Source organism: Apium graveolens, chromosome 7 (genome assembly GCF_009905375.1).
Source record: "Apium graveolens cultivar Ventura chromosome 7, ASM990537v1, whole genome shotgun sequence".
Classification (NCBI taxonomy): Eukaryota; Viridiplantae; Streptophyta; class Magnoliopsida; order Apiales; family Apiaceae; genus Apium; species Apium graveolens.
Window position 1 is genome coordinate 135,435,337 of NC_133653.1, and position 22,942 is coordinate 135,458,278.

The following is a 22,942-nucleotide window of genomic DNA, read 5'->3' on the forward strand; positions in this document are numbered from 1 at the left end:
GACCCTGGCCCCTCTTGGAAGCTAAGTGGCGACCCCTAGTGCTCTATTAATATTCCATGACTTAGAAATTATTCTAAGTTGCGTCTAAAACACCTGTGAAACCCAAGTTGTGATAAGTTGTGCACTGATAAGGCCTCTTGTCACAACTAAATGCCTTAGAACATTTTCAACATAGTAGAAATCTAAGTTGTGATCAAGAGGTAGAAACATGCACTTTTGACTTTGATTTTGCTCTAGTTTCCTCCTAGATTCTCCTGCTAGGTCAAGGCCAATTCCTTTACTTAGATACTGAGTTGTATTTCAATGTTCTTGCTCTTACTAAGAAATGAAATGGTCTTAGTGACTCCTACTACAAGGTAGTGATCACTTTGACTTAGTTTCTGTAGAACGCTTTAACCCTTAAATTGTCCCGTCTTCAAGTCTTCTTTCAGAATCTTCGAATAAACTATATAACCTTTATATTTAGATACAAATTCTCACTTAACAATTCTTCTAATGATAATACTCAGATTTCTTTCACAAACTACTGACGCCTAGTGCAACTGCTCTGGTTCACAGATGACTAGCTTCGATTCAGGTCTTCGTATTATATCCTTGATTACATTATAAAGTTTGGAACAACTTTATCACTTCGAACACTGATTATCAATAAACAATTGTACTTTCAATGAAATCTTTTCTGGTACTCAGACAACGTCTTCGTTGTTACTACAATCTTGAATACTTCATTCACTGTTCTTCACTGACGCTTGAACATATAAATGAACTCATTTCAGTGAGTATAACTTCAAGATTGCAGCTGTCTTCTTTAAACTTTGTCTTTACCATGTCTTCATTTCTTCAAATTTCTATGCTTCGTACATTGTCATCTTCAATCAATGCTGATACACTGAAATCTTCTGGTGACACTTTTACACTGAACCTTCAACAATTCTGAAACCCTGAAAGTCTTTCACCTTTATTCTTCAGTGAGGCATGAACATATTAATGAATTTCCTTCAGTGACCTATAAACAGACTTCAAGTCTTCTTCTAATCTTTAGATTATTTATATTTGACTTTTTTTCATTTCTTCCTAATTTCTCTGTAGACGTAGTATTATTTACATGTCTTGTTCTAGCGTTGAGTTATCACGTAAACTGTTCATACAGCTACGCGTCTCAGCAATAATCTCCCCCTATTGATAAGTATACAACAACGAAGGCAAAACCCAAAGCGAATAAACAAGAACAAGAAAATAAACGACAAATACACAAGACAAAGATTTACATGGTTCGGAAATTCCTACTCCATAAGTCGCACTAATTTTGTATTGATCTCTCACAATTTATTGTGTTATGATTTTACAATTACATGAGTATTTATAAGAGAAGAAACTAGGCCTAAATCAAGATTCTAGTCCAAATCTGACAATTAGACTAATCCATAAACTAATTTGAATCTGAATCCGAATAATCTATTTTCATGGCCTTAATTAATAGACTCCACAAATCCTGGAGTCTGGCCAATATTCACTTCACTCTTGTAAGTCTAGTAAAATCAATTCTTCAATGAATAACTCTAACTAGTGCAGCGCCTTCTCATCAATCAATTCTGAAGGTCAGTTGAAGTTACGCAAAGCTTCAACTTTTCATTCGTAACCACCTTAGTCAACATATCTGCAGGATTCTTTGAACCAAGGATTTTCTTCAAGTATAAAGTACCATTACTTATCAACTCTCTTGTAAAGTGATATCTCAGCTGAATATGTTTCGTCCTAGCATGAAACACAGGATTGTTCGCAAGATGAATAGCACTCTGAATCTCGCTACACAAAGCAAAGTCCGCCTGTTTCTTGCCCAACTCCTCAAGAAAATTCTTCAACCAAATCATCTCCTTTCTAGCTTTAGAGATATCTATATATTCTATTTTTGTGGTTGAAAGAGAAACACTCTTTTGAAGTCGAGACATCCAACTAACTGAGGTGACACCCAAAGTGAAAATACAAACCGGTGTTCTTTTTCTTGCATCCAAACATACACCCAAATCTGCATCAGAGAATCCTTCCAAGATAACATCTTTCTTACTGAAATATAGTACAACCTTGGATGTGCGTTTCAAGTAGCGTAACAACCACTTAACTGCTTCCCAATGCTCTCTTCCTAGATTAGACATAAATCTGCTAACAACTCCTACTGAATGAGCAATGTCTGGCCTTGTACACACCATAGCATACATTTGTTCGCACAAAAACAAGCAAACGTACACGATCACAAGTAGTATAAGATTAAGTTTAGTTCGTTCCCACAGAAATTGGTTTAATTCAGAATGTGCACTTATGCAATAATGTATAATTATTATTCCCTGCTAAGACAAGTATCAAATTGAGTTTGATTATCTAAAATAAATATGCTAGAATGAATTAACTACGAGATTTAAAAGCAAGTTACTTATATAAATAAAATATGGGATTCTAACTTCATTAAATACTTCGTTCAGAGTTTATGCCTTTAATCATAGTATGTGATGGTGTTGATAACTAACCAGATAACACAAAATTAGTACACGCTATCTTTCAATATACGTGTACCCTACTACTCAGCATCCACAATTCAGATAAAAGCTGGGCAAACACCAATTATGCTTAGACCCTATATGTCTATAAGATTTGAAAACATAACAGTTTAAGAGCAAGTTATCTATTGAGATCATATAGGGAAGCGTAAGATGGTTAAAATTACACTAAGAATCATGCATGTTAAAACATCCATAAACCTATGCTAGTATGTCAAGTTCTAAACCCCTATACCCACTTTCGCAATCAATAGAGATTAACAAACAACTTAGATGTTGCTACGCATCCAAGAAGATTAAGCACAACGATACTAGGATATCAATAATTCAACACACGCTAAAAACTTTAAGGCAATCAACTACTAAACTCCATAAATAAATTCGCTAGAATCCCACGATAACGATTAGTTCATAATCGAACGTCTCGTCATCATGGGTTCCAATGAAAACATGATAGAAAAAAGGATTTGAATACTACAAGAGAATAATAAAGTATCAAGGTTTAGAAAACAAATCTGAACAAAGCATCCAAAGTATCGCCTAATTAGAAGAATACAAAAGAACGATATAGAACTAAATCTTCTTCTTCTTAGCCGTCTTGTGTGCTTTTGATTTCCAGAGTTCTCTCCTTGTTCCCTGTTGTTAAATTCGTCTCCTTTTATTTATTTATATGCTCCTAGTTGCCTTGGCCGCTTAGAATATCCAAAATGAACTCAAAATAGGATTCTGCCAACTCGACCTAGCGCAGGCGCGCCTGTATGGACCGCGGGCGCGCTCTCCTTCTGAAAAATGAGCGCAGGCGCGCCTGAGTCAAGCGCAGGCGTGCTTGGCTTCTGTAAAAACTTTTACAGAATTCTCATTTCTCGTTCTGATCTTCTCACAAGCGATCGCACTTCAATTCATGATCTCTTATCAACATAAAAGCATATAGAAGTCCATTCCTGCCTCCAACTAAAGCCCTACCCATACTCAACACGAAATGCATTAAAAACACCACATACTTGAGGTCAAATCACCAACTTAAGCCGATATGAAGCGTTCTAAATGGATATAAAATTTACTTATCACACCCCCCAAACTTAAATCGATGCTTGTCCTCAAGCATAGACAGACTCGACAACTACTACAACTAATGCATGAATACATCTAAATGAATGAATGATAAAAGATCCCCTCGGAATAACCATAACCAAATCAACAAGTCAATGCCTCTAAAAATGCAATAACTTTAAACAGAGCTCGACTAAATCCAATGCCCTAACTTACAAGCACAGAAGCATGATTGTGTGCTTTGCTTATCAGAAATACTCCCAACACTAGATCAAAAACCATATCTTATTCTTCACCAAAACAATCACAAGTTTATAAGTAAAATAAACACTAAACACATCACGACTCCATACACCTCCATCATCACTAGAGTTAAACAAGGATTCATGCTACAACACTGAACATATCAACACAAATGCTTATTTGACAGTGCAATGGATGAGGCCCCAAAAGACTTATGCAATAATACCCATATAACGAGCATTAGGTTAGTGGATCCTAGACTGAAAAAGCCTTAGGTCACTAGGCACAAAGTCCCGTAGAACTTAATTGCTCGACTATTAAAGAGCTCACCCGTGGTCAATTCTGCATAATCAAATACTACACAATTTTTTTTCTTTTGTCAATTCTTGTTTTTTCTTTTCTAGAGTGAGTGTGTTTCACTCCATCTCATCCAACCCTAGACTTCTCATAAATATGAGCGGCTGCTAGCCTTTTGATGCCTAAATTTTATTACAATTAGCAAAGAAATCCCTGGTTCCCCCCAATTTAAATTTTAGTGTTCCTTCGTCATCAAGGAATAACAGACATTCTTAATGTAAACAAGTGATTAAATTTCAACAACTAAACAAGTATGAACTTGATCTAGCCCAAAAGCACCTGATTAGACTTGTGAATAGATTCTGCTTCTGAACATGCAAGTTAATTCATACGAACTTAATCAACCCTTTATTCATTATCACTACACCCAAATCAACACCGACCGACCAACCGAAAATAGCTCATCCTACGGGATCATGGTATATGCTATGTAAATGCAACTAAATGGACTCACATAATAAGCATGAACAATTATGCAAACAAATATGGCGTATATGACGATTATGTAAAATTATAAATGAACTACTACTACACATGCAATATGATTCCTATATGCACACGACCCTACTATTAATAATCCTTAAATTATCACCCCCAAACTTATAATATTCAATGTCTCCATTGAAGGAAATAATAAGGATAGCAATGGCATACCTAACCGTTGGCAGGATCACCCTCTTCAGGTGGAGAATCAGGAGCGGATACACTGTGCTACCTCCAAAAACTGGCCAATCAACCTCGACACCAGTGGCTCGAAAAGTAGTACCTAGGGCCTATGTCAAATCCTCTGCAAAATGGCGGTGAATGTCATGCATGGCATCCATACGCCGAGCCAACCTTCTGTACCGAGCATCACCAAGACCAGACCTATCAATTGTCTGCTATGCATGAGAGGACCTAGCAGCTGCTGCACGAGGAAAACAAGGAGGATCCGGGTGGCCACCACTTGAACCATCAATAATATAACCCAACCCTTCTCTTGGGGCCAACCGTCGTCCCATTCCTCCATTCGAGAAATTGTACAACCATCAATAGGGGCACTCGGCATCTGTAACTGCTCATGCTCAGACCACCTAACACCCACAAATGTGCACAACTTAGTAACAATAGAGGTATGAAGAATCACCCATGTCGTCCCCCCCTCGCATAAATCACATCATGCTCTGATGAATGACATAACCAAGATCAACATACTCTTCATTTAGAATCCCCCACAAGAGTATGGAGCGGTCCAGAGTGACCTCATGCGAATGCGAAGAAGGCAGAATATTAGCACATATAAACAAATTCCATGCCCTCGCATACCTGTTCATTGCAGAAGCAGGGAAAGTAAGCGGCTCAGTTGTGCCCACCATGTATTTCCATTCCGTGCCCGGAACACATAGCTCCCCCAAGATATAGTCCAATTCCAAATCAGCCCGGGTCTTGTACACCCAATCATCAGCAGCCCTAGGCTTCGCAGGTTGATGTAGAACCCGATGAATAGAAGCAGGCCGGTAATCCATAGTCAAAACCCCGAACCAACGAAAATAAATTCTTCTCAGCCTTAGCATTGGCATAAAACTCCCGCATAATGCTCAATGGAACCGCAGCGGGTACCTCACAAAAACTCTCCCAACCCTTCTCTGCAATCATCTCCAATAACTTCCCATCTTGAGCCGTAGGCAAAAATTCCCTTTCCTTAGCCACCGATTTAGACATCAATCAAGCAAATTCCGCTTGTGCCTCCTGTGAAGTGAATTTATCATCACCGCCACCCATACTAGATGCCTCTTCAGAAGAGGGATGGGTGCTACTACTACCAGTAAGTCTTGCTCTCTTCGGTCCCACAATCAACAAGTGAGTGAGATGTGGATTTAGGAAGTGTATGTGGAGCTAGGGTTTATATGTATATAAGATGGTTGTGTATAATAAGAAGTGAATATGTAGGAGAGTGTTAGGGCGTAATCACGCACTAATATTCACGCAAGTATACGCGTTCGCAAGTAATATAGAATACTTTCTAGTTCGTTCCCTCAGAGACTCAGACTAAGTTAATGTCTAATTAAACTCACTCACCAATGTATGATTACTTCTCAATGTTAAGATAACACTTAAAATTGTTGATTAAATATTAACTATAATTAACTACTTAATTAACCACTTAACTAACACTTCAATTTATCAATAATAAAACACTCATGAGATCACAACTTCATTATTACTTCCTTCTATAGCCATTGTTATTACCTTTAGCATGTGATAGTGATGACATTAATCGAATAACACGAAACTGATAAAAGCCAACTTTCATTGTACTAATACCATTCTACCAAACATCCACAATTAAGATAGAAGTTGAATAGTCATCAATTATGTTGAGTTCCTATATGTCTACAGAAATTGACAACACAACGATTTAAGCACAAGTTATTCCTTTTGATTACATAGGGCAAATAAAACTGTTAGAGTTACCCACTAATCATGCACAACGTACATGAACCTATGCTAGCATGGTAAGTTCTAAATCTCAAGATCCACCATCGCTTCACAAGAGATTAACACCCTATCTTATATGTTCGCGACGCATATAAGACGAATACGCACAACCAATACTAGATATCATGCAATCATCACACACTAAAGTATTAAACAATTAACTAAAGAATTCTATAATAAATTCGTTGCAACCCCATGATCACGATTAGCCCATAATAGAACTTATCGCCATCATGGGTTCATATGAAATCATGATAAACAACATAAGAGAATAATAACTAAACTAATTATATTAAAACAGAGTACGTCACAAGAGTAAATAAGTCAAAGCAAGAAAACTAGCATCCAACGTTACAACGAAACAAGAATCACAAGAAAATATGCTTCCTCTTCGTTGCGGTGTGCTAAATCGGTCTTCTTCCTTATCTCCTTCGCTTCTTGCGCAAAACATAATCTAAAACATAATCTCCTTCTTATTCTCTGTGAAAACGTCTCAAATCTACTTATATAATAGTCCCATAAAACTCAGATTACATAGAAGTTGGAAGCCAAACAGAAGTAGAAGTCTAAAATAATTCAGCTTTTTCCCTGACCCTGCGCGGCCGCTCAGCATTACTGCGCGGGTGCGCAAGGCTGCTGTGCGGCCGCTTAGCATTGCTGCGCGGCCGCGCAGGACCCTACTGGAAAAATTCCAGGTTTGCTCCGTTTCTTCGCCGTAATCTGCCCGTTCTTTTCCTCTCGCAATGGTGAACACATGCCAAGGCTTATTCTTGATGATTCCTCCTCCGAAATGCAACTAATACCCTGAAATGCATAAACACTAGAAAAACGCATCAAATACACAAAATACTTGATTTCAAGACACCAATTTAAGCCATTTTAAGACGTTCTAAGTGGTATAAAATGCCACTTATCACACCCCCAAACTTAAATCGATGCTTGTCCTCAAGCGTCACAGACTCAAAACAAATAAAAATATGCATGAATGCAATCTATATGAAAATGCAACGATCCCCCTTACTACAATTAACCAACCAAATTGTCACATCTCAACGAATGCAGTTAGACACTAAAGATCAATAAACTCATGCAAACGGACATACAGCCAGAAACGTGGTGTGTGCAAATGCTTAACAGATATGCTTCGGAACTAGACCAATTACTATGACTAGACTATCCTCAAGGCAATCCTACGATTATACAAAGAATAAAAATTCTAGGCACAAAGTGATATACAACACTATAAGAACTCTGGAGCTTTCTACGGAATCGTGCTTTTTATTTACAACTCAAATGCTTATTTGACCGTGCAATGAGTGAGGTCCACAAAAGACTTATACAATGGTATCCATGTAACGAGCGTTAGGTTAGCGGATCCTAGACTCTAAAAGCCTTAGGTCACTAGGCACAAAGTCCCCTAAGAACTTAATAACTCGAATACCAAAGAGCCCACTTTTGATCAATTATGCAAAAAAAAAAAAATTTCTTTGAGCAAGTGCGTTTCGCTCCATCTTGCTCAACCCTAGACTACTCGCATAACATGCGAGCCGGCTACTAGCCATTTGACGCCTAGCCACAACTAGCAACAAATTCCATTTTTACTCCATTTTTTTCTTTTTCATGCCTTTACCACTAAGAACCTATTATCAAATTCTAAGCATAATAAATAGATTATCCTCGAAAATAATCAGATGATAACAACAATCTAGCCCTTAAGCATTCTCTAAGACTTAGTGAAAATACAAGTGCTTCTAGCATGCATATCAACCTACACAACTTAATATCACTTTAATGCTATCACTACACTCGCATCAATATCACAATTCAGTCGATAAATTATTGCAAAAGGGATCATGGTATATGCATGAGCTATATGATATGACAAACAAATAAAGCTATAAAAAAACTATATGGCAAAAATTATGCAACTATATGAACTAACTATCATGAATATGCAGCTATATGACACACACAAAATATTCCTTAACTACCACCCCCAAACTTAAAATCTTCACTGTCCCCAGTGAAGGTAGTAGAAAGGAACACAGGGTATACCTACTCGGAGTCATCATCATCATCACCCTCAGTGGGTGGAGTATCATGCGGCGGGTATGCAGAGTCCTCACCAAAAACTGGCCACTGGATATCAGCTCCAAGGCCTCGAAAAGCAGTCCCTAACGCAAGGGTGAGCTCCTGAGCAAACCTGCTCTGCGTCTCATACATGGCATCCATCCACCGTGAAAGCCTCCTATACTGGGCATCACCCATCCCAGCACCCTCCTGAGCTCTCGAAGAACCAGCCTCACCACGCCCTGGCCTAGCCATAGTAGCACCTCGTGCTGGACGTCCTCCTGGAAGACGATAACCCAGCCCATGCTCCTCAGGCTCACCACCGGTCCACTCCTGCATCCCATTCAGAGTGCCAGAATCTATCGGAGCTGCTGGCATCTGCAACTGCTCATGAGCCGGCCAGTTCACTCCTACTGCTCGGCATAGCTTCGTAACCGTGGATGCATAAGGGATGTTCATATGCTTTGCTCCCCTCAAAAACTTCAGAATTCCTTGGTAGATAAACTCACCAAGGTCCACATAGTATTCATCATTCAGAATTCCCCACAACAACTGTGCTCTCTCAACTGTGACCTCGTGTGCATGTGAAGAAGGCAAAATATTAGCACATATAAATGCATTCCATGCATGGGCATACCTGTTCATGGCGATCGCCGGAAAGTGACGATACTCATTATTGGCTGGACTGCGGTTCCAAACTATGCCCGGTCGACAGAGAGTCGCACAAATCAAATCCAAGTCAAAATCCTCAGCAGTTTTTCATTCCAGTTCTCCTCCTCGGGCTTCCTCTCTCGCTGTCCAATCACACGGCGAATCTCCGCAGGATGATAATCAACCGTCAGCCCACGAACTACAGAAAACCCATTCTTTTCAGCGTGTTCACGTAGAACTCGCGAACAACACTCATCGGTACTGCTTCGGGTGACTCACAAAAAGCTATCCACCCCTTCTCTGCAATCATGGGCAACAACTCACCATCCCTCCCTGAGGGTAAAAACCCCTCTCCTTCAGAATCGGCTTCCCCAACAGCCTAGTGTACTCCTCCTCCGCAGCTCTGTCAGTTAACCGAGGCCTTGCAGCAGTACCCCTTGATGAATCAGCAATAGGAACTGTGTTGCTGCTGTCAATAGTGTGTGCTCTCTTGGGTGCCATTGATTTGTGAATAAAAGTGTGTAAGAACTGATTTTTGATGTTTATGAGAGGGTTTAAGTGTAGGAAGTTTGTGGGAGATATGTAGGATAGGTGTATGTATATATAGGGTGTGGAGTAGGTTAAATTAGATTAGGAGTGAGGTTGAGGGATAAAATCATGGGGTAATGGGAAAAGAATTCGTGGGTTTATGGGCTGTGATGGGTTTTTGTGTTTTTGTTTTTCTTTTTTTTTCTGAACTGTAAAAAAAATTTCTGGAACTCGACCCCTGCGCGGCTGCTCAGCATTTCTGCGCGGGCGCGCAACAAGCTGCGCGGCCGCTCAGCATAGCTGCGCGGGCGCGCAGAGGGTCTCTGGAAAAAAAAATTTTCAGCCCCTGTTTTCTGATTTTTTTGTGTTTTTGGATAGGTTATTAACTTCTAAGGGTTCCTGTAACAACAATTCATGGGTTGCCTCCCACGCAGCGCTTCTTTTTCGTCATTAACTTGACGTTCCATACCTTTCTCAAGTAGTCAACAAAATGGCACTAACCACCTCTCGGTTTGCCATGTCCCCATAGTAGTGCTTCAACCGCTGACCGTTAACCTTGAATGCTTGGTCCGAATCATTCTCAAAAATTTCCACCGCTCCATGTGGAAACACAGTTTTGACAATAAAAGGTCCAGACCACCTTGATTTCAACTTCCCAGGAAAAAGTCGGAGCCGAGAGTTGAATAAAAGAACTTGTTGCTCTGGCACAAATAACTTAGGATGTAGCTTCCTATCGTGCCACCTCTTCACCTTTTCCTTAGACATTTTGTTATTCTCGTACGCTTGAAGTCGAAATTTATCAAGTTCATTAAGCTGAAGCATTCTTTTCTTACCAGCTGCATCTAAATCCAGGTTCAATTTCTTCAATGCCCAGTAGGCCTTATGCTCAAGCTCCGCCGGTAGATGACATCCCTTACCGTACACCAACTGAAACGGTGACATCCCAAGTGGAGTTTTGTATGCTGTTCTGTAAGCCCAAACAGCTTCATCGAGCTTTAAAGACCAATCCTTCCTTGACGGACAAACAACCTTCTCTAGAATGCGCTTTATCTCTCTGTTAGACACTTCCGCTTGACCATTTGTTTGCGGATGATAGGCAGTAGCTACTCGATGATTCACATTATAACGCTGCATCATAGAACTGAACTTACGGTTGCAAAAATGCGATCCTTCATCACTTATGATTACCCGAGGCGTTCCAAACCTTGTGAAAATTTGCTTATGAAGAAAATTTAGCACTGCCTTTGCATCATTTGTCGGTAAAGCTTTAACTTCGACCCATTTTGAGACATAATCGACTGCCAGCAAGATGTACTGATTATTGCAAGACGAGATAAAAGGCCCCATGAAATCGATTCCCCATACATCAAAGACCTCGACTTCAAGCATCACATTTAATGGCATCTCATCCTTCCTTGACAAATTTCCCACTCTTTGGCAACGATCACACCTTAAAACAAACTGATGAGCATCCTTGAACAAAGTAGGCCAGAAAAAACCTGCTTGCAGAATACGAGCTGTCGTCTTCTCACCTCCATAGTGTCCACCATAAACCGTGGAATGGCAGTCTCGTAATATCCCCTCCGTCTCACAGAACGGGATACATCTCCTGATGATCTGGTCAGCTCCCTGTCTAAACAAATATGGTTCATCCCACATATACCACTTCACCTCATGCAGAAACTTCTTCTTTTGAGCGGATGTCAAATTAAGCGGCATTATATTGCTGACAAGATAGTTTACAATATCTGCAAACCATGGTTCTTCCTCCTGAATTGCAAACAACAGCTCATCCGGAAAAGATTCATTGATTAACGTCCTATCTTGTGAAGTAGAATCGGGATTCTCCAACCTAGAGAGACGGTCAGCTACTTGATTCTCAGTACCTTTTCTATCTTTGATCTCTAACTCAAATTTCTGAAGTAAAAGCACCCAACGAATGAGTCTCGGCTTCGAATCCTTCTTAGAAACCAGATAGCGAATAGCTGCATGATCAGTGAATACTGTTACTTTCGTACCAAGCAGATAAGATCGAAATTTCTCAAAGCCAAAGACTATAGCCAAAAGCTCCTTCTCAGTAGTGGTGTAGTTCAATTGGGCCCCATTTAAAGTCTTACTCGCATAGTAGACCACATGGAAGAGATTTTTCTTGCGCTGTCCCAAAACTGCACCTACCGCATAGTCACTCGCATCACACATCATCTCAAACGGTTATGTCCAATCTGGTGCTGTAATAACTGGTGCCGTGATCAAACTCTCCTTGAGAGTCTCGAATGCTGCCAAACATTCATCATCAAATTTGAAAGGCACATCTTTCTCAAGTAAATTGCACAACGGCTTAGATATCTTTGAAAAGTCCTTGATGAATCACCGATAAAAACCCGCATGACCGAGAAAACTACGGATTCCTTTCACCGAATTAGGTGGGGGAAGATTTTCAATGACTCCCACCTTGGCCTTGTCCACCTCCAGACCTTTGCTAGAGACCTTATGCCCAAGGATAATGCCTTCACGCACCATAAAATGACATTTCTCCCAATTAAGCACCAAATTAGTTTCCACGCATCTTTTGAGTACGGCGCGCAGATTATTCAAACATTCCTCATATGAGTGTCCAATGACGGAGAAGTCATCCATGAACACTTCGACGTTATTTCCAATCATGTCAGAGAATATAGCCATCATACATCTCTGAAAGGTGGCCGGGGCGCCACATAACCCAAACGAAACTCTACGAAAAGCAAATGTGCCAAATGGACAAGTGAAGGTAGTCTTTTCCTGATCCTCTGGTGCAATACAAATCTGATTATACCCGGAATAACCATCCAGAAGACAAAAATACTCATGTCCCGCCAATCTGTCAAGCATTTGATCAATGAATGGGAGAGGGAAGTGATCCTTCCTTGTGGCTTTGTTCAATTTTCTATAATCCATGCATACTCTCCATCCTGTAACTGTTCGAGTAGGGATGAGCTCATTCTTTTCATTTGCGACCACAGTGATACCTCCTTTCTTAGGTACACATTGCACGGGGCTCACCCACGAGCTGTCAGAAATAGGATAAATGATGCCTGCATCTAGCCATTTCAGAATTTCTTTCTTCATCACCTCCTTCATGATCGGGTTCAGTCTTCGCTGCTGTTCCACAGTTGGCTTACTACCTTCCTCTAACAGAATTTTATGCATACAATATGAAGGACTTATCCCCTTGATGTCTGCTATGGTCCATCCTATAGCCGATTTGAATTCTCTCAAAATCCTTAAGAGCTTGTCTTCCTCACTACCTGAAAGGTCAGCTGAAATAATAACAGGTAACGTAGATGAATCACCTAAAAAAGCATACCTCAAGTGTTCAGGTAATGGTTTGAGCTTCAAGGTAGGTGCTTCCTCTATTGATGGTTTGAGCTTCCCTTCAGCATTCTTAAGGTCAGAAGTACCAAGAGATTCAAATGGTATGTCGAGCTTTCGCTTCCATGGAGAAGCGTTCAGATATTGTAATTGCTCGTTGCTATCTTCATCATCGCTGTCAAAATCCCCCACTAAGGCCTTTTCCAATGCATCAGACATTAGCATGTGATCGAGTTTCGAAGTAACCGCAGAATCAATCACATCCACTTTTAAGCACTCCTCATCTTCTGTAGGGAATTTCATTGCCTTGAATACGTTGAAGGTCACATCCTGATCTTGGACCCGCATAGTAAGTTCCCCTTTTTGCACATCTATCAAGGTACGACCAGTAGCCAAGAAAGGCCTCCCCAAGATTATGGGAATCTTCTTATCTTCCTCAAAATCCAGAATAACAAAATCTGCAGGAAAGAAGAGCTTATCCACCTTGACGAGCACATCCTCAACTATGCCCCTTGGGTAAGTAATGGAACGGTCAGCCAATTGTAGCGACATGTATGTGGGTTTTGGATCAGGCAGATCCAGCTTTTTAAAGATCGACAACGACATCAGATTAATGCTTGCTCCCAAATCACAAAGGCACTTGTCAAAAGTTAGATTGCCAATGGTGTAAGGAATGGTGAAGCTTCCTGGATCTTTTAGTTTTGGTGGTAACTTTTGCTGCAGAACAGCGCTGCATTCTTCCGTGAGAGCAACGGTTTCAAGGTCATCCAGTTTCACCTTCCTTGAAAGAATAGTCTTCATAAACTTCGCATAACTAGGCATTTGTTCCAGAGCCTCAGCGAAAGGTATATTGATGTGAAGTTTCTTGAACACCTCCAGAAACTTCCCGAACTGTCTATCCAGCTTTTGTTGCTGCAATCTCTTAGGAAAAGGTGGTGGAGGATAGAGCTGTTTCTCCCCTGTATTAGCCTCAGGCAGAGTGTGTTCAACAGTAGTCTTCTTTGGTTCCGCCACTTTCTCCTTTTGCTTAGATTCTTCATCTCTAACTTCAGCTTCGACTTCTTTTGCCTTTTCAGCATCAGCTACTTTTCCAGAACTTAAGGTAATAGCCTTGACTTGCTCTTTAGCTTCCTTCCTGCCTGGTACTTCCGTGTTACTGGGAAGAGTGCCAGGTTGACGATTGAGCACTGCATTGGCTAATTGACCGATTTGATTTTCCAAGGTCTTGATAGAAACCGCCTGACTCTTGCACAACAGCTTAAGTTCCTCAAAATCAGCACTAGTAGGTGCAGCTGCACTTCCCTGTTGAGGATATGATTGCCTTGTAGCATACTGTTGTGGTTGCTGGAATCCAGGTGGGTTAAACTGTTTACTTACTCCTTGCTGATATGGTGGCTAAATAGCATTCTGATTATTTCCCCAGCTGAAATTTGGATGATTTCTGTTATTAGGATGATAGGTCGCTGGCACAGGCTGCTGTTGTCGCTGATAATTATTCACATACTGAACAGATTCATTGACAAGAGAACACTGATCCGTAGCATGAGAACCTGCACAAAGCTCACAAACCACAGCTATTTGATTAACTCCATACGTAGCCAAAGAATCAACCTTCATTGATAGCGCTTGGAGCTGGGCTGCAATAGCGGTGGCTGCATCAACTTCCAGAATACCTGCTACCTTGCCTGACATCATCCTCTGAGTTGGGTTTTGATGCTCATTTGCAGCCATCGTCTCGATAAGATTATACGCCTCAGTATAGCTTTTAGCCCATAAGGCGCCTCTAGCTGCTGCATCGAGCATGGGCCGAGATTGGGCCCCGAAACCATTATAAAAACCAGTGATTACCATCCAATCCGGCATTCCATGATGTGGATATTTTCTCAACATTTCCTTGTAGCGTTCCCAAGCCTCGCACATAGATTCTGTAGGTTGCTGCGCAAACTGAGTAAGAGCACTCCTCATAGCAGCAGTCTTTGCCATTGGATAAAACTTCACCAGAAACTTTTGCGCAAGATCTTGCCACGTAGTGATGGACCCAGCGGGTTCAGAATGTAACCAGTCTTTAGCTTTATCCCTCAGTGAGAATGGGAAAAGCCTCAACTTGATAGCCTCATCAGTCATGCCATTATACTTAAAAGTGCTGCAGATCTCGACAAAATTCCTTATGTGCATGTTGGGGTCTTCAGTTGCCGCTCCTCCAAAAGAAACAGAATTCTGCATCATCTGAATAGTGCCCGGCTTGATTTCAAAGGTGTTAGCTTGAATAGCGGGATGAAGGATGCTTGACTGAATGCCATCAATTTTAGGCCGAGAAAAATCCATAAGAGCTGGATCAGCTTGAACAATACGATCTCCCATGTTTACTGGTTCTTTCTGCTCAGTTCCTGAATCCGAATCCTCAAAATCTAACTTCTCCGGAGTATCAAGAACTTCGTCTTTCTCCTCAGCTGTATCTAAGGTCCTCTTGCGAGCACGAGAACGAGTTTGCATAAACGCTTGCTAAAGTACCTGAAACACAACCGAAAAGAGTAATTAACTACTACGTCCTAATCACTGAGTCCTAATGACCAATGATGGTAAGTATATAAACTAAACAAATACGCCGAGTCCCCGGCAGCGGCGCCAAAAACTTGTTAGGGCGTAATCACGCACTAATATTCACGCAAGTATACGCGTTCGCAAGTAATATAGAATACTTTCTAGTTCGTTCCCTCAGAGACTCAGACTAAGTTAATGTCTAATTAAACTCACTCACCAATGTATGATTACTTCTCAATGTTAAGATAACACTTAAAATTGTTGATTAAATATTAACTATAATTAACTACTTAATTAACCACTTAACTAACACTTCAATTTATCAATAATAAAACACTCATGAGATCACAACTTCATTATTACTTCCTTCTATAGCCATTGTTATTACCTTTAGCATGTGACAGTGATGACATTAATCGAATAACACGAAACTGATAAAAGCTAACTTTCATTGTACTAATACCATTCTACCAAACATCCACAATTAAGATAGAAGTTGAATAGTCATCAATTATGTTGAGTTCCTATATGTCTACAGAAATTGACAACACAACGATTTAAGCACAAGTTATTCCTTTTGATTACATAGGGCAAATAAAACTGTTAGAGTTACCCACTAATCATGCACAACGTACATGAACCTATGCTAGCATGGCAAGTTCTAAATCTCAAGATCCACCGTCGCTTCACAAGAGATTAACACCCTATCTTATATGTTCGCGACGCATATAAGACGAATACGCACAACCAATACTAGATATCATGCAATCATCACACACTAAAGTATTAAACAATTAACTAAAGAATTCTATAATAAATTCGTTGCAACCCCATGATCACGATTAGCCCATAATAGAACTTATCGCCATCATGGGCTCATATGAAATCATGATAAACAACACAAGAGAATAATAACTAAACTAATTATATTAAAACAGAGTACGTCACAAGAGTAAATAAGTCAAAGCAAGAAAACTAGCATCCAACGTTACAACGAAACAAGAATCACAAGAAAATATGCTTCCTCTTCGTTGTGGTGTGCTAAATCGGTCTTCTTCCTTATCTCCTTCGCTTCTTGCGCAAAACACAATCTAAAACATAATCTCCTTCTTATTCTCTGTGAAAACGTCTCAAATCTACTTATATAATAGTCCCATAAAACTCAGATTACATAGAAGTTGGAAGCCAAACAGAAGTAGAAGTCTAAAATAATTCAGCTTTTTCCCCGACCCTGCGCGGCCGCTCAGTATTTCTGCGCGGGCGCGCAAGGCTGCTGCGCGGCCGCTCAGTATTGCTGCGCGGGCGCGCAGGACCCTACTGGAAAAATTCCAGGTTTGCTCCGTTTCTTCGCCGTAATCTGCCCGTTCTTTTCCTCTCGCAATGGTGAACACATGCCAAGGCTTATTCTTGATGATTCCTCCTCCGAAATGCAACTAATACCCTGAAATGCATAAACACTAGAAAAACGCATCAAATACACAAAATACTTGATTTCAAGACACCAATTTAAGCCATTTTAAGATGTTCTAAGTGGTATTAAATGCCACTTATCAGAGAGATATATAGGGGATTGGGTAAAAAACTGTAGAATAATGGGTAGGGTTAGGGTAAAATTCGGGTAGGGCTGGGGTGTTTTATTTTTGAGTTTTCTGTTTTTTTTTTCTCCAGAGGGAAAGCGCGGGCGCGCTTGGGAAGGGCGCGGGCGCGCTTGGAAAGGACGCGCGCCTGGCTCCTGTAAATTTTTTTATTTTTTTCATTTTTTGTCTCTTTTTTTAAAAGCAAATATACTACAGAAAGCATAGGTTGCCTCCCACGAAGCGCTTGTTTTACGTCTTTAGCTTGACATGAAACTTCAACTTCAAGTCGTAGCAAGAATGACGGTTACCTCCTCGCGGTTCGCCGTATCACCATAGTAATTCTTTAACCTCTGACCATTAACCTTGAATGCTTGCTCTGGATGTTTATCAAAAATCTCCACTACACCATGTGGAAATATAGTCTTGACTATGAACGAACCTGACCACTTTTACTTAAGCTTTCCTGGAAAAAGTCTAAGACGAGAGTTGAAAAGTAGGACTTGCTGACCAGGCATAAATAACTTGTGCACTAACCTCCTATCATGCCATATCTTGACCTTCTCCTTGTATAACTTATTGTTCTCATAACCATGTAGACGAAACTTACCGAGTTCATTAATTTGAAGTATTCTCTTTTCTCCAGCTGCGGTCATGTCAAAAATTAGCTTCTTCAAAGCCCAGTATGCCTTATGTTCAAACTCAGCAGGCAGATGACACGCCTTACCATACACCAACTAGAAAGGAGACATTCCTAGAAGAGTCATGAATGCTGTTCTGTAGGCCCACACAGCTTCATCTAGCTTCAATGACCAATCCTTCCTTGACGGACTCACAACCTTCTCCAAGATTCGCTTGATCTCTCGATTAGAGACTTCGGCCTGTCCATTAGTTTGAGGATGATACATTGTGACAACACGATGATTCACATGATACCTTTCGATTAATACAGTAAATTTGCGATTACAGAAATGCGATCCCTCGTCACTGATTATTACCCTTGGAGTACCGAAACGTGTGAATATTTGCTTATGCAGAAAATTTATCACCACCTTAGCATCGTTGGTTGGAAAAGCTTTAACCTCAACCCATTTAGACACATAATCCACCGCCAAAAGAATATATTGATTATTGCACAATGAGATAAATGTCCCATGAAGTCTATTCCCCACACATCGAAGATCTCAACTTCCAGAAGCATATTAAGAGGCATCTCGTCTCTCTCGGATATATTTCCAACCCGTTGACAGTGATTACATCTCAAAACGAACTGATGAGCATCTTTAAACAAAGTTGGCCAGAAAAATCTCGCCTGAAGGATACGGGCAGCTGTCTTCTCTCCACCATAATGGCCACCATACGCAGTGACATGACAATCTCGCAAAATACCCTCCGTTTCACTATACGGAATGCACCTCCTGATTATCTAATCTGCCCTTGTCTAAACAAGAATGGCTCGTTCCATCGATACCACTTCACTTCATGTAAAAACTTCTTCCTTTGAGCATAAGAAAATTCTGAGGGAATAACATTACTCATAAGATAGTTCACAATATCTTCAAACCATGGTTCTTTTTCTTGCACCCCAAAAAGTTGCTCATCAGGAAAAGATTCATTGATCAACGTGTTATCTTGTGAAGCTTTACCTTGACCTTCCAAACGTGATAGATGATCCGCTACCTAGTTTTCTGTACCTTTCCTGTCTTTGATTTCCAACTCAAATTCCCGAAGCAAGAGAATCCATCGAATCAATCGAGGTTTTGAATCTTTCTTCGAGACCAGATATCAAATAGCAGCATGATCAGTATAAACAGTCACTTTTTTCCCAAGCAAGTAAGATCTGAATTTCTCGAACCCGTAGACAATTGCCAAAAGCTCCTTCTTCGTAGTAGTGTAATTCAGTTGAGCACCATTAAGAGTTTTACTAGCATAATAAACCACATGAAAAATGTTCTTCTTCCTCTGACCAAGAACAGCTTCAACTGCAAAGTCGCTAGCATCAATCATCATCGCGAAGGGCTCATCCCAATCAGGTGCAGTAATAAAAGTTGTTGTAGTCAAACTCTTTTTCAGAGTCTCGAAAGCAGCCAAACATTCTTCATCAAACTTGAAGGGAACATCCTTCTCCAACAAATTGCACAAGGGTGTAGAGATTTTGGAGAAGTCTTTAATGAATCGCCGATGAAAACCCGCATGACCAAGAAAACTGCGGATTCTTTTAAATGAGATTGGTGGAGGAAGATTTTCAATAACCCCCACCTTCGCCTTATCCACTTCCAGCCCCTTGCTAGAAACCTTACGCACAAGAATGATACCCTGTTGCACCATGAAGTGACATTTTTCCTAGTTAAGCACCAGATTGGTCTCAACACACCTTTTCAGCACCAAACTCAGATTATGCAAACACTCATCATAAGAAGACATGAAAACATAAAGTCATCTATGAACACCTCCACATTGGTACCAATCATGTCAGAGAATATGGCCATCATGCATCTCTAAAAAGTAGCAGGTGCTCCACAGAGCCCAAAAGAAACTCGACCAGAGGCGAAAGTTCCAAAAGAAAAAGTAAAAGTGGTCTTCTCCTGATTTTCTAGGGCAATGCAAATCTGATTATAGCCTGAGTACCCATCCAGAAGGCAAAATTACTCATGACCTTCCAACCTGTCAAGCATTTGATCGATGAATGGAAGCGGAAAATGATCCTTCCTGGTGGCTTTATTCAGCTTCTGATAATCTATGCATACTCTCCACCCTGTGACTGTCCGAGTAGGGATGAGCACATTCTTCTCATTAGCCACAACTGTAATGCCTCCCTTCTTGGGTACACATTGCAACGGGCTCACCCATGAACTGTTTGAAATAGAATAAATGATGCATGCATCCAGCCATTAAAGAATTTCTTTCTTCACCACCTCTTTCATGATAGGATTGAGTCTTCTCTGATGTTCAACGGTAGGTTTACTTCCTTCCTCAAGTAGAATTTTATGCATACAATAAGAAGTGCTGATTCCCTTGATATCTTCTATAGTCTATCCGATTGCTGATTTAAACTCTCTCAGAATTTGCAAGAGCTTGTCTTCATCACTACCTGAAAGGTCGGAGGCAATAATAATAATAGGTAAATTAGATGCATCACCAAAAAAGCATACCTCAAGTGATCAAGCAGTGGTTTGACCTCAAGTGTGGGAGCTTCTTCAATATATAGTTTAAGACGCTCCTGAGAATTTTTTAGCTCTTCTAATCCAAGAGACTCGAATGGCAAATCCAACTTCCTCTTCCACAGAGATGCATTCAAAAACTGAAGTTGTTCTGCCCCTTCATCATCTTCACTATCAGATTCCCCTTTAAGGCTCTCTCTAAGGTATCTGACCTTAGCAATTGATCAAGCTCCGAGTTCACTAGAGAGTCGACCAGCTCTACCTTATAGCACTCCTCTTCATCTCTGGGGAAATTCATTGCATTGAAGACATTAAAAATGACATTCTGATCCTGAACCCTCATTGTAAGTTCTACCTTTTGCACATCGATCAAAGTTCATCCTGTAGCTAAGAATGGTCTTCCCAAGATAATAGGAATCTTCTTATCCTCCTCAAAGTCTAGGATGACAAAATTAGCAGGGAAGATGAGTTTATCCACCTTAACCAAGACATCCTCCACTATACCCCGTGGATAAGTGATGGATTGATCGACCAGTTGTAAGGACATGTTTCTAGGTTTTGGATCAGGCAAACCAAGCTTCCTAAAGACAAACAATGGCATCAGATTGTTGTTAGCTCCCAAGTCACACAAATACTTGTCGAAAGATAACTCACTAATGGTGCATTATATCGTGAAGCTTCCTGGATCATTAAGTTTAGGAGGCAGTTTCTGTTAAACAACGACACTGCACTCTTCCGTTAGAGCAACGGTTTCCAACCCCTAAAGCTTCAACTTCCGAGGTAGAATACCCTTCATGAACTTAGCATAGCTCAGCATTTGCTCTAGAGCTTCCGCAAAAGGTAAGTTGACATGTAATTTCTTGAAAACCTCCAGAAACTTGACAAATTTCTTATCGAACTTCTGCTTCTAAAGTCTTTTAGGATATGGAGGAGGCAGAAAGACCTGTTTGTCTCCTGTATTCTGCTCAGGAGTAGTGTGTTCAGTAGAAATTTTCTTTATTTCCGCTTCGCCATCCTTCTGATCAGCTGTTTCCTCAAAATTTACAATTTCTGGAATAGGGGCAGGCGCGGGCGTGCTTAGATTGGGCGCGGGCGTGCTTGGCTTCTGACGAAATTTTTTTTGAATCAGATTTTTTATGGTTAGCGACCTTTCCAGACCTCAAAGTGATTGCTTTCAACTGTTCTTTGACTTTCATCTTGCCTGGGTTAGCTTCCGTATCACTAGGAAGAGTTCCTTGAGGTCGATTCAGCAACACATTAACAATTTGTCTTATTTGATTTTCCAAAGTTTTAATCGAAACCGCTTGGCTTTTACACATTAGCCTCAATTCCTCCAATTCAGATCTTTCGTTAGCAGATTGTTTGGCACTTCCCTACGATTATTGTTGCATTACCGATGGCTGAAATTATTACCTTGGTGCATATTGTTGTTGAAAACCAGGAGGGTTGAATGGATTGGCTCCAAACTGCTGATAAGGCTGTTGTGGATGTTACATATCACTCTGATTGGTGCTCCAGCTAAAATTAGGATGGTTTCGGTTGTTAAGATGATAAGTGGCAGGAACCGGTTCTAGTGGTCTCTGAAAATTGCTCACAATCTGTGTCGATTCCCTCGATATAGCACATTGATCCGTCGCACGTGCACCTGCACAAAGTTCAAAAACACTTGCTATCTGATGAACTCCATAGTTAGCCAGAGAATCCACTTTCATAGTCAACGCCTTTAGCTGAGCAGCTATAGTCGTAGCTGTATCCACCTCCAGAATTCCTGCTACCTTACTGTAATATCCGGGATATCGCGTGTAATTATTTTATCAATAAATGATTTTTATGTAATTATTATGTGAATTTTGATGAATTATCTACTGATTGATAATAATATTTAGATGCAAATGTGTGATAATATGTGAATGTGTTAATTTTGTTATGTCCAGAATAAAATATAGATAATTACGGAATTTTCTAGTAATTTTTGGAGTGTTATATGATTTTATACTAATTGATGAATTTATTAATTATTTTCTGAATAATTACAAAATTATTTTATAAAGCCGAGAATCGTCCAACCTCAACCGTTTTTACGTTTTTACAACCCGAAACTTTTCTGAAAACTCCTTCCTAACCGAATCTGGTAATTCCGGACATTTTCCGTGTTTTGACTTTTTTGATCCGGATTACGGTTTGACCCGTACGCGTCCCGGCGTACAATTTTCGATACGATAATTGTTTCGATATATCAAAAAATCCCATATTCTCCAAAGACGGGATAATATTACATTATTTTCGTATAAAGTGTTTTATAAAAAGTCCGGTTGGGATAATTATCCAATACGGGTATTAAATCAGATCGTTTTTGCAGTTACTTAACGGCTACATAACTAATTTTAAG

General features: G+C 40.3%; 1 protein-coding gene and 1 non-coding gene across 2 annotated transcripts; one reads left to right on the top strand and one right to left on the bottom strand.

The window, feature by feature from the left end:
- The first annotated feature begins 15,138 nt into the window (after window positions 1-15,138).
- On the top strand, window positions 15,139-15,245 carry LOC141675823 (small nucleolar RNA R71). Its single transcript, XR_012556455.1, has one exon. It is a non-coding gene; the product is annotated as a small nucleolar RNA R71 (small nucleolar RNA).
- Window positions 15,246-17,676: 2,431 nt separating this feature from the next.
- Window positions 17,677-18,300, bottom strand: LOC141674047 (uncharacterized). Its single transcript, XM_074480772.1, has 3 exons — window positions 18,232-18,300; window positions 17,904-18,129; window positions 17,677-17,795 (listed from the first exon to the last, which is right to left on the bottom strand). Exons 1-3 carry the CDS (start codon window positions 18,298-18,300, stop codon window positions 17,677-17,679), a joined length of 414 nt encoding a protein of 137 aa, XP_074336873.1.
- Window positions 18,301-22,942: the final 4,642 nt, after the last annotated feature.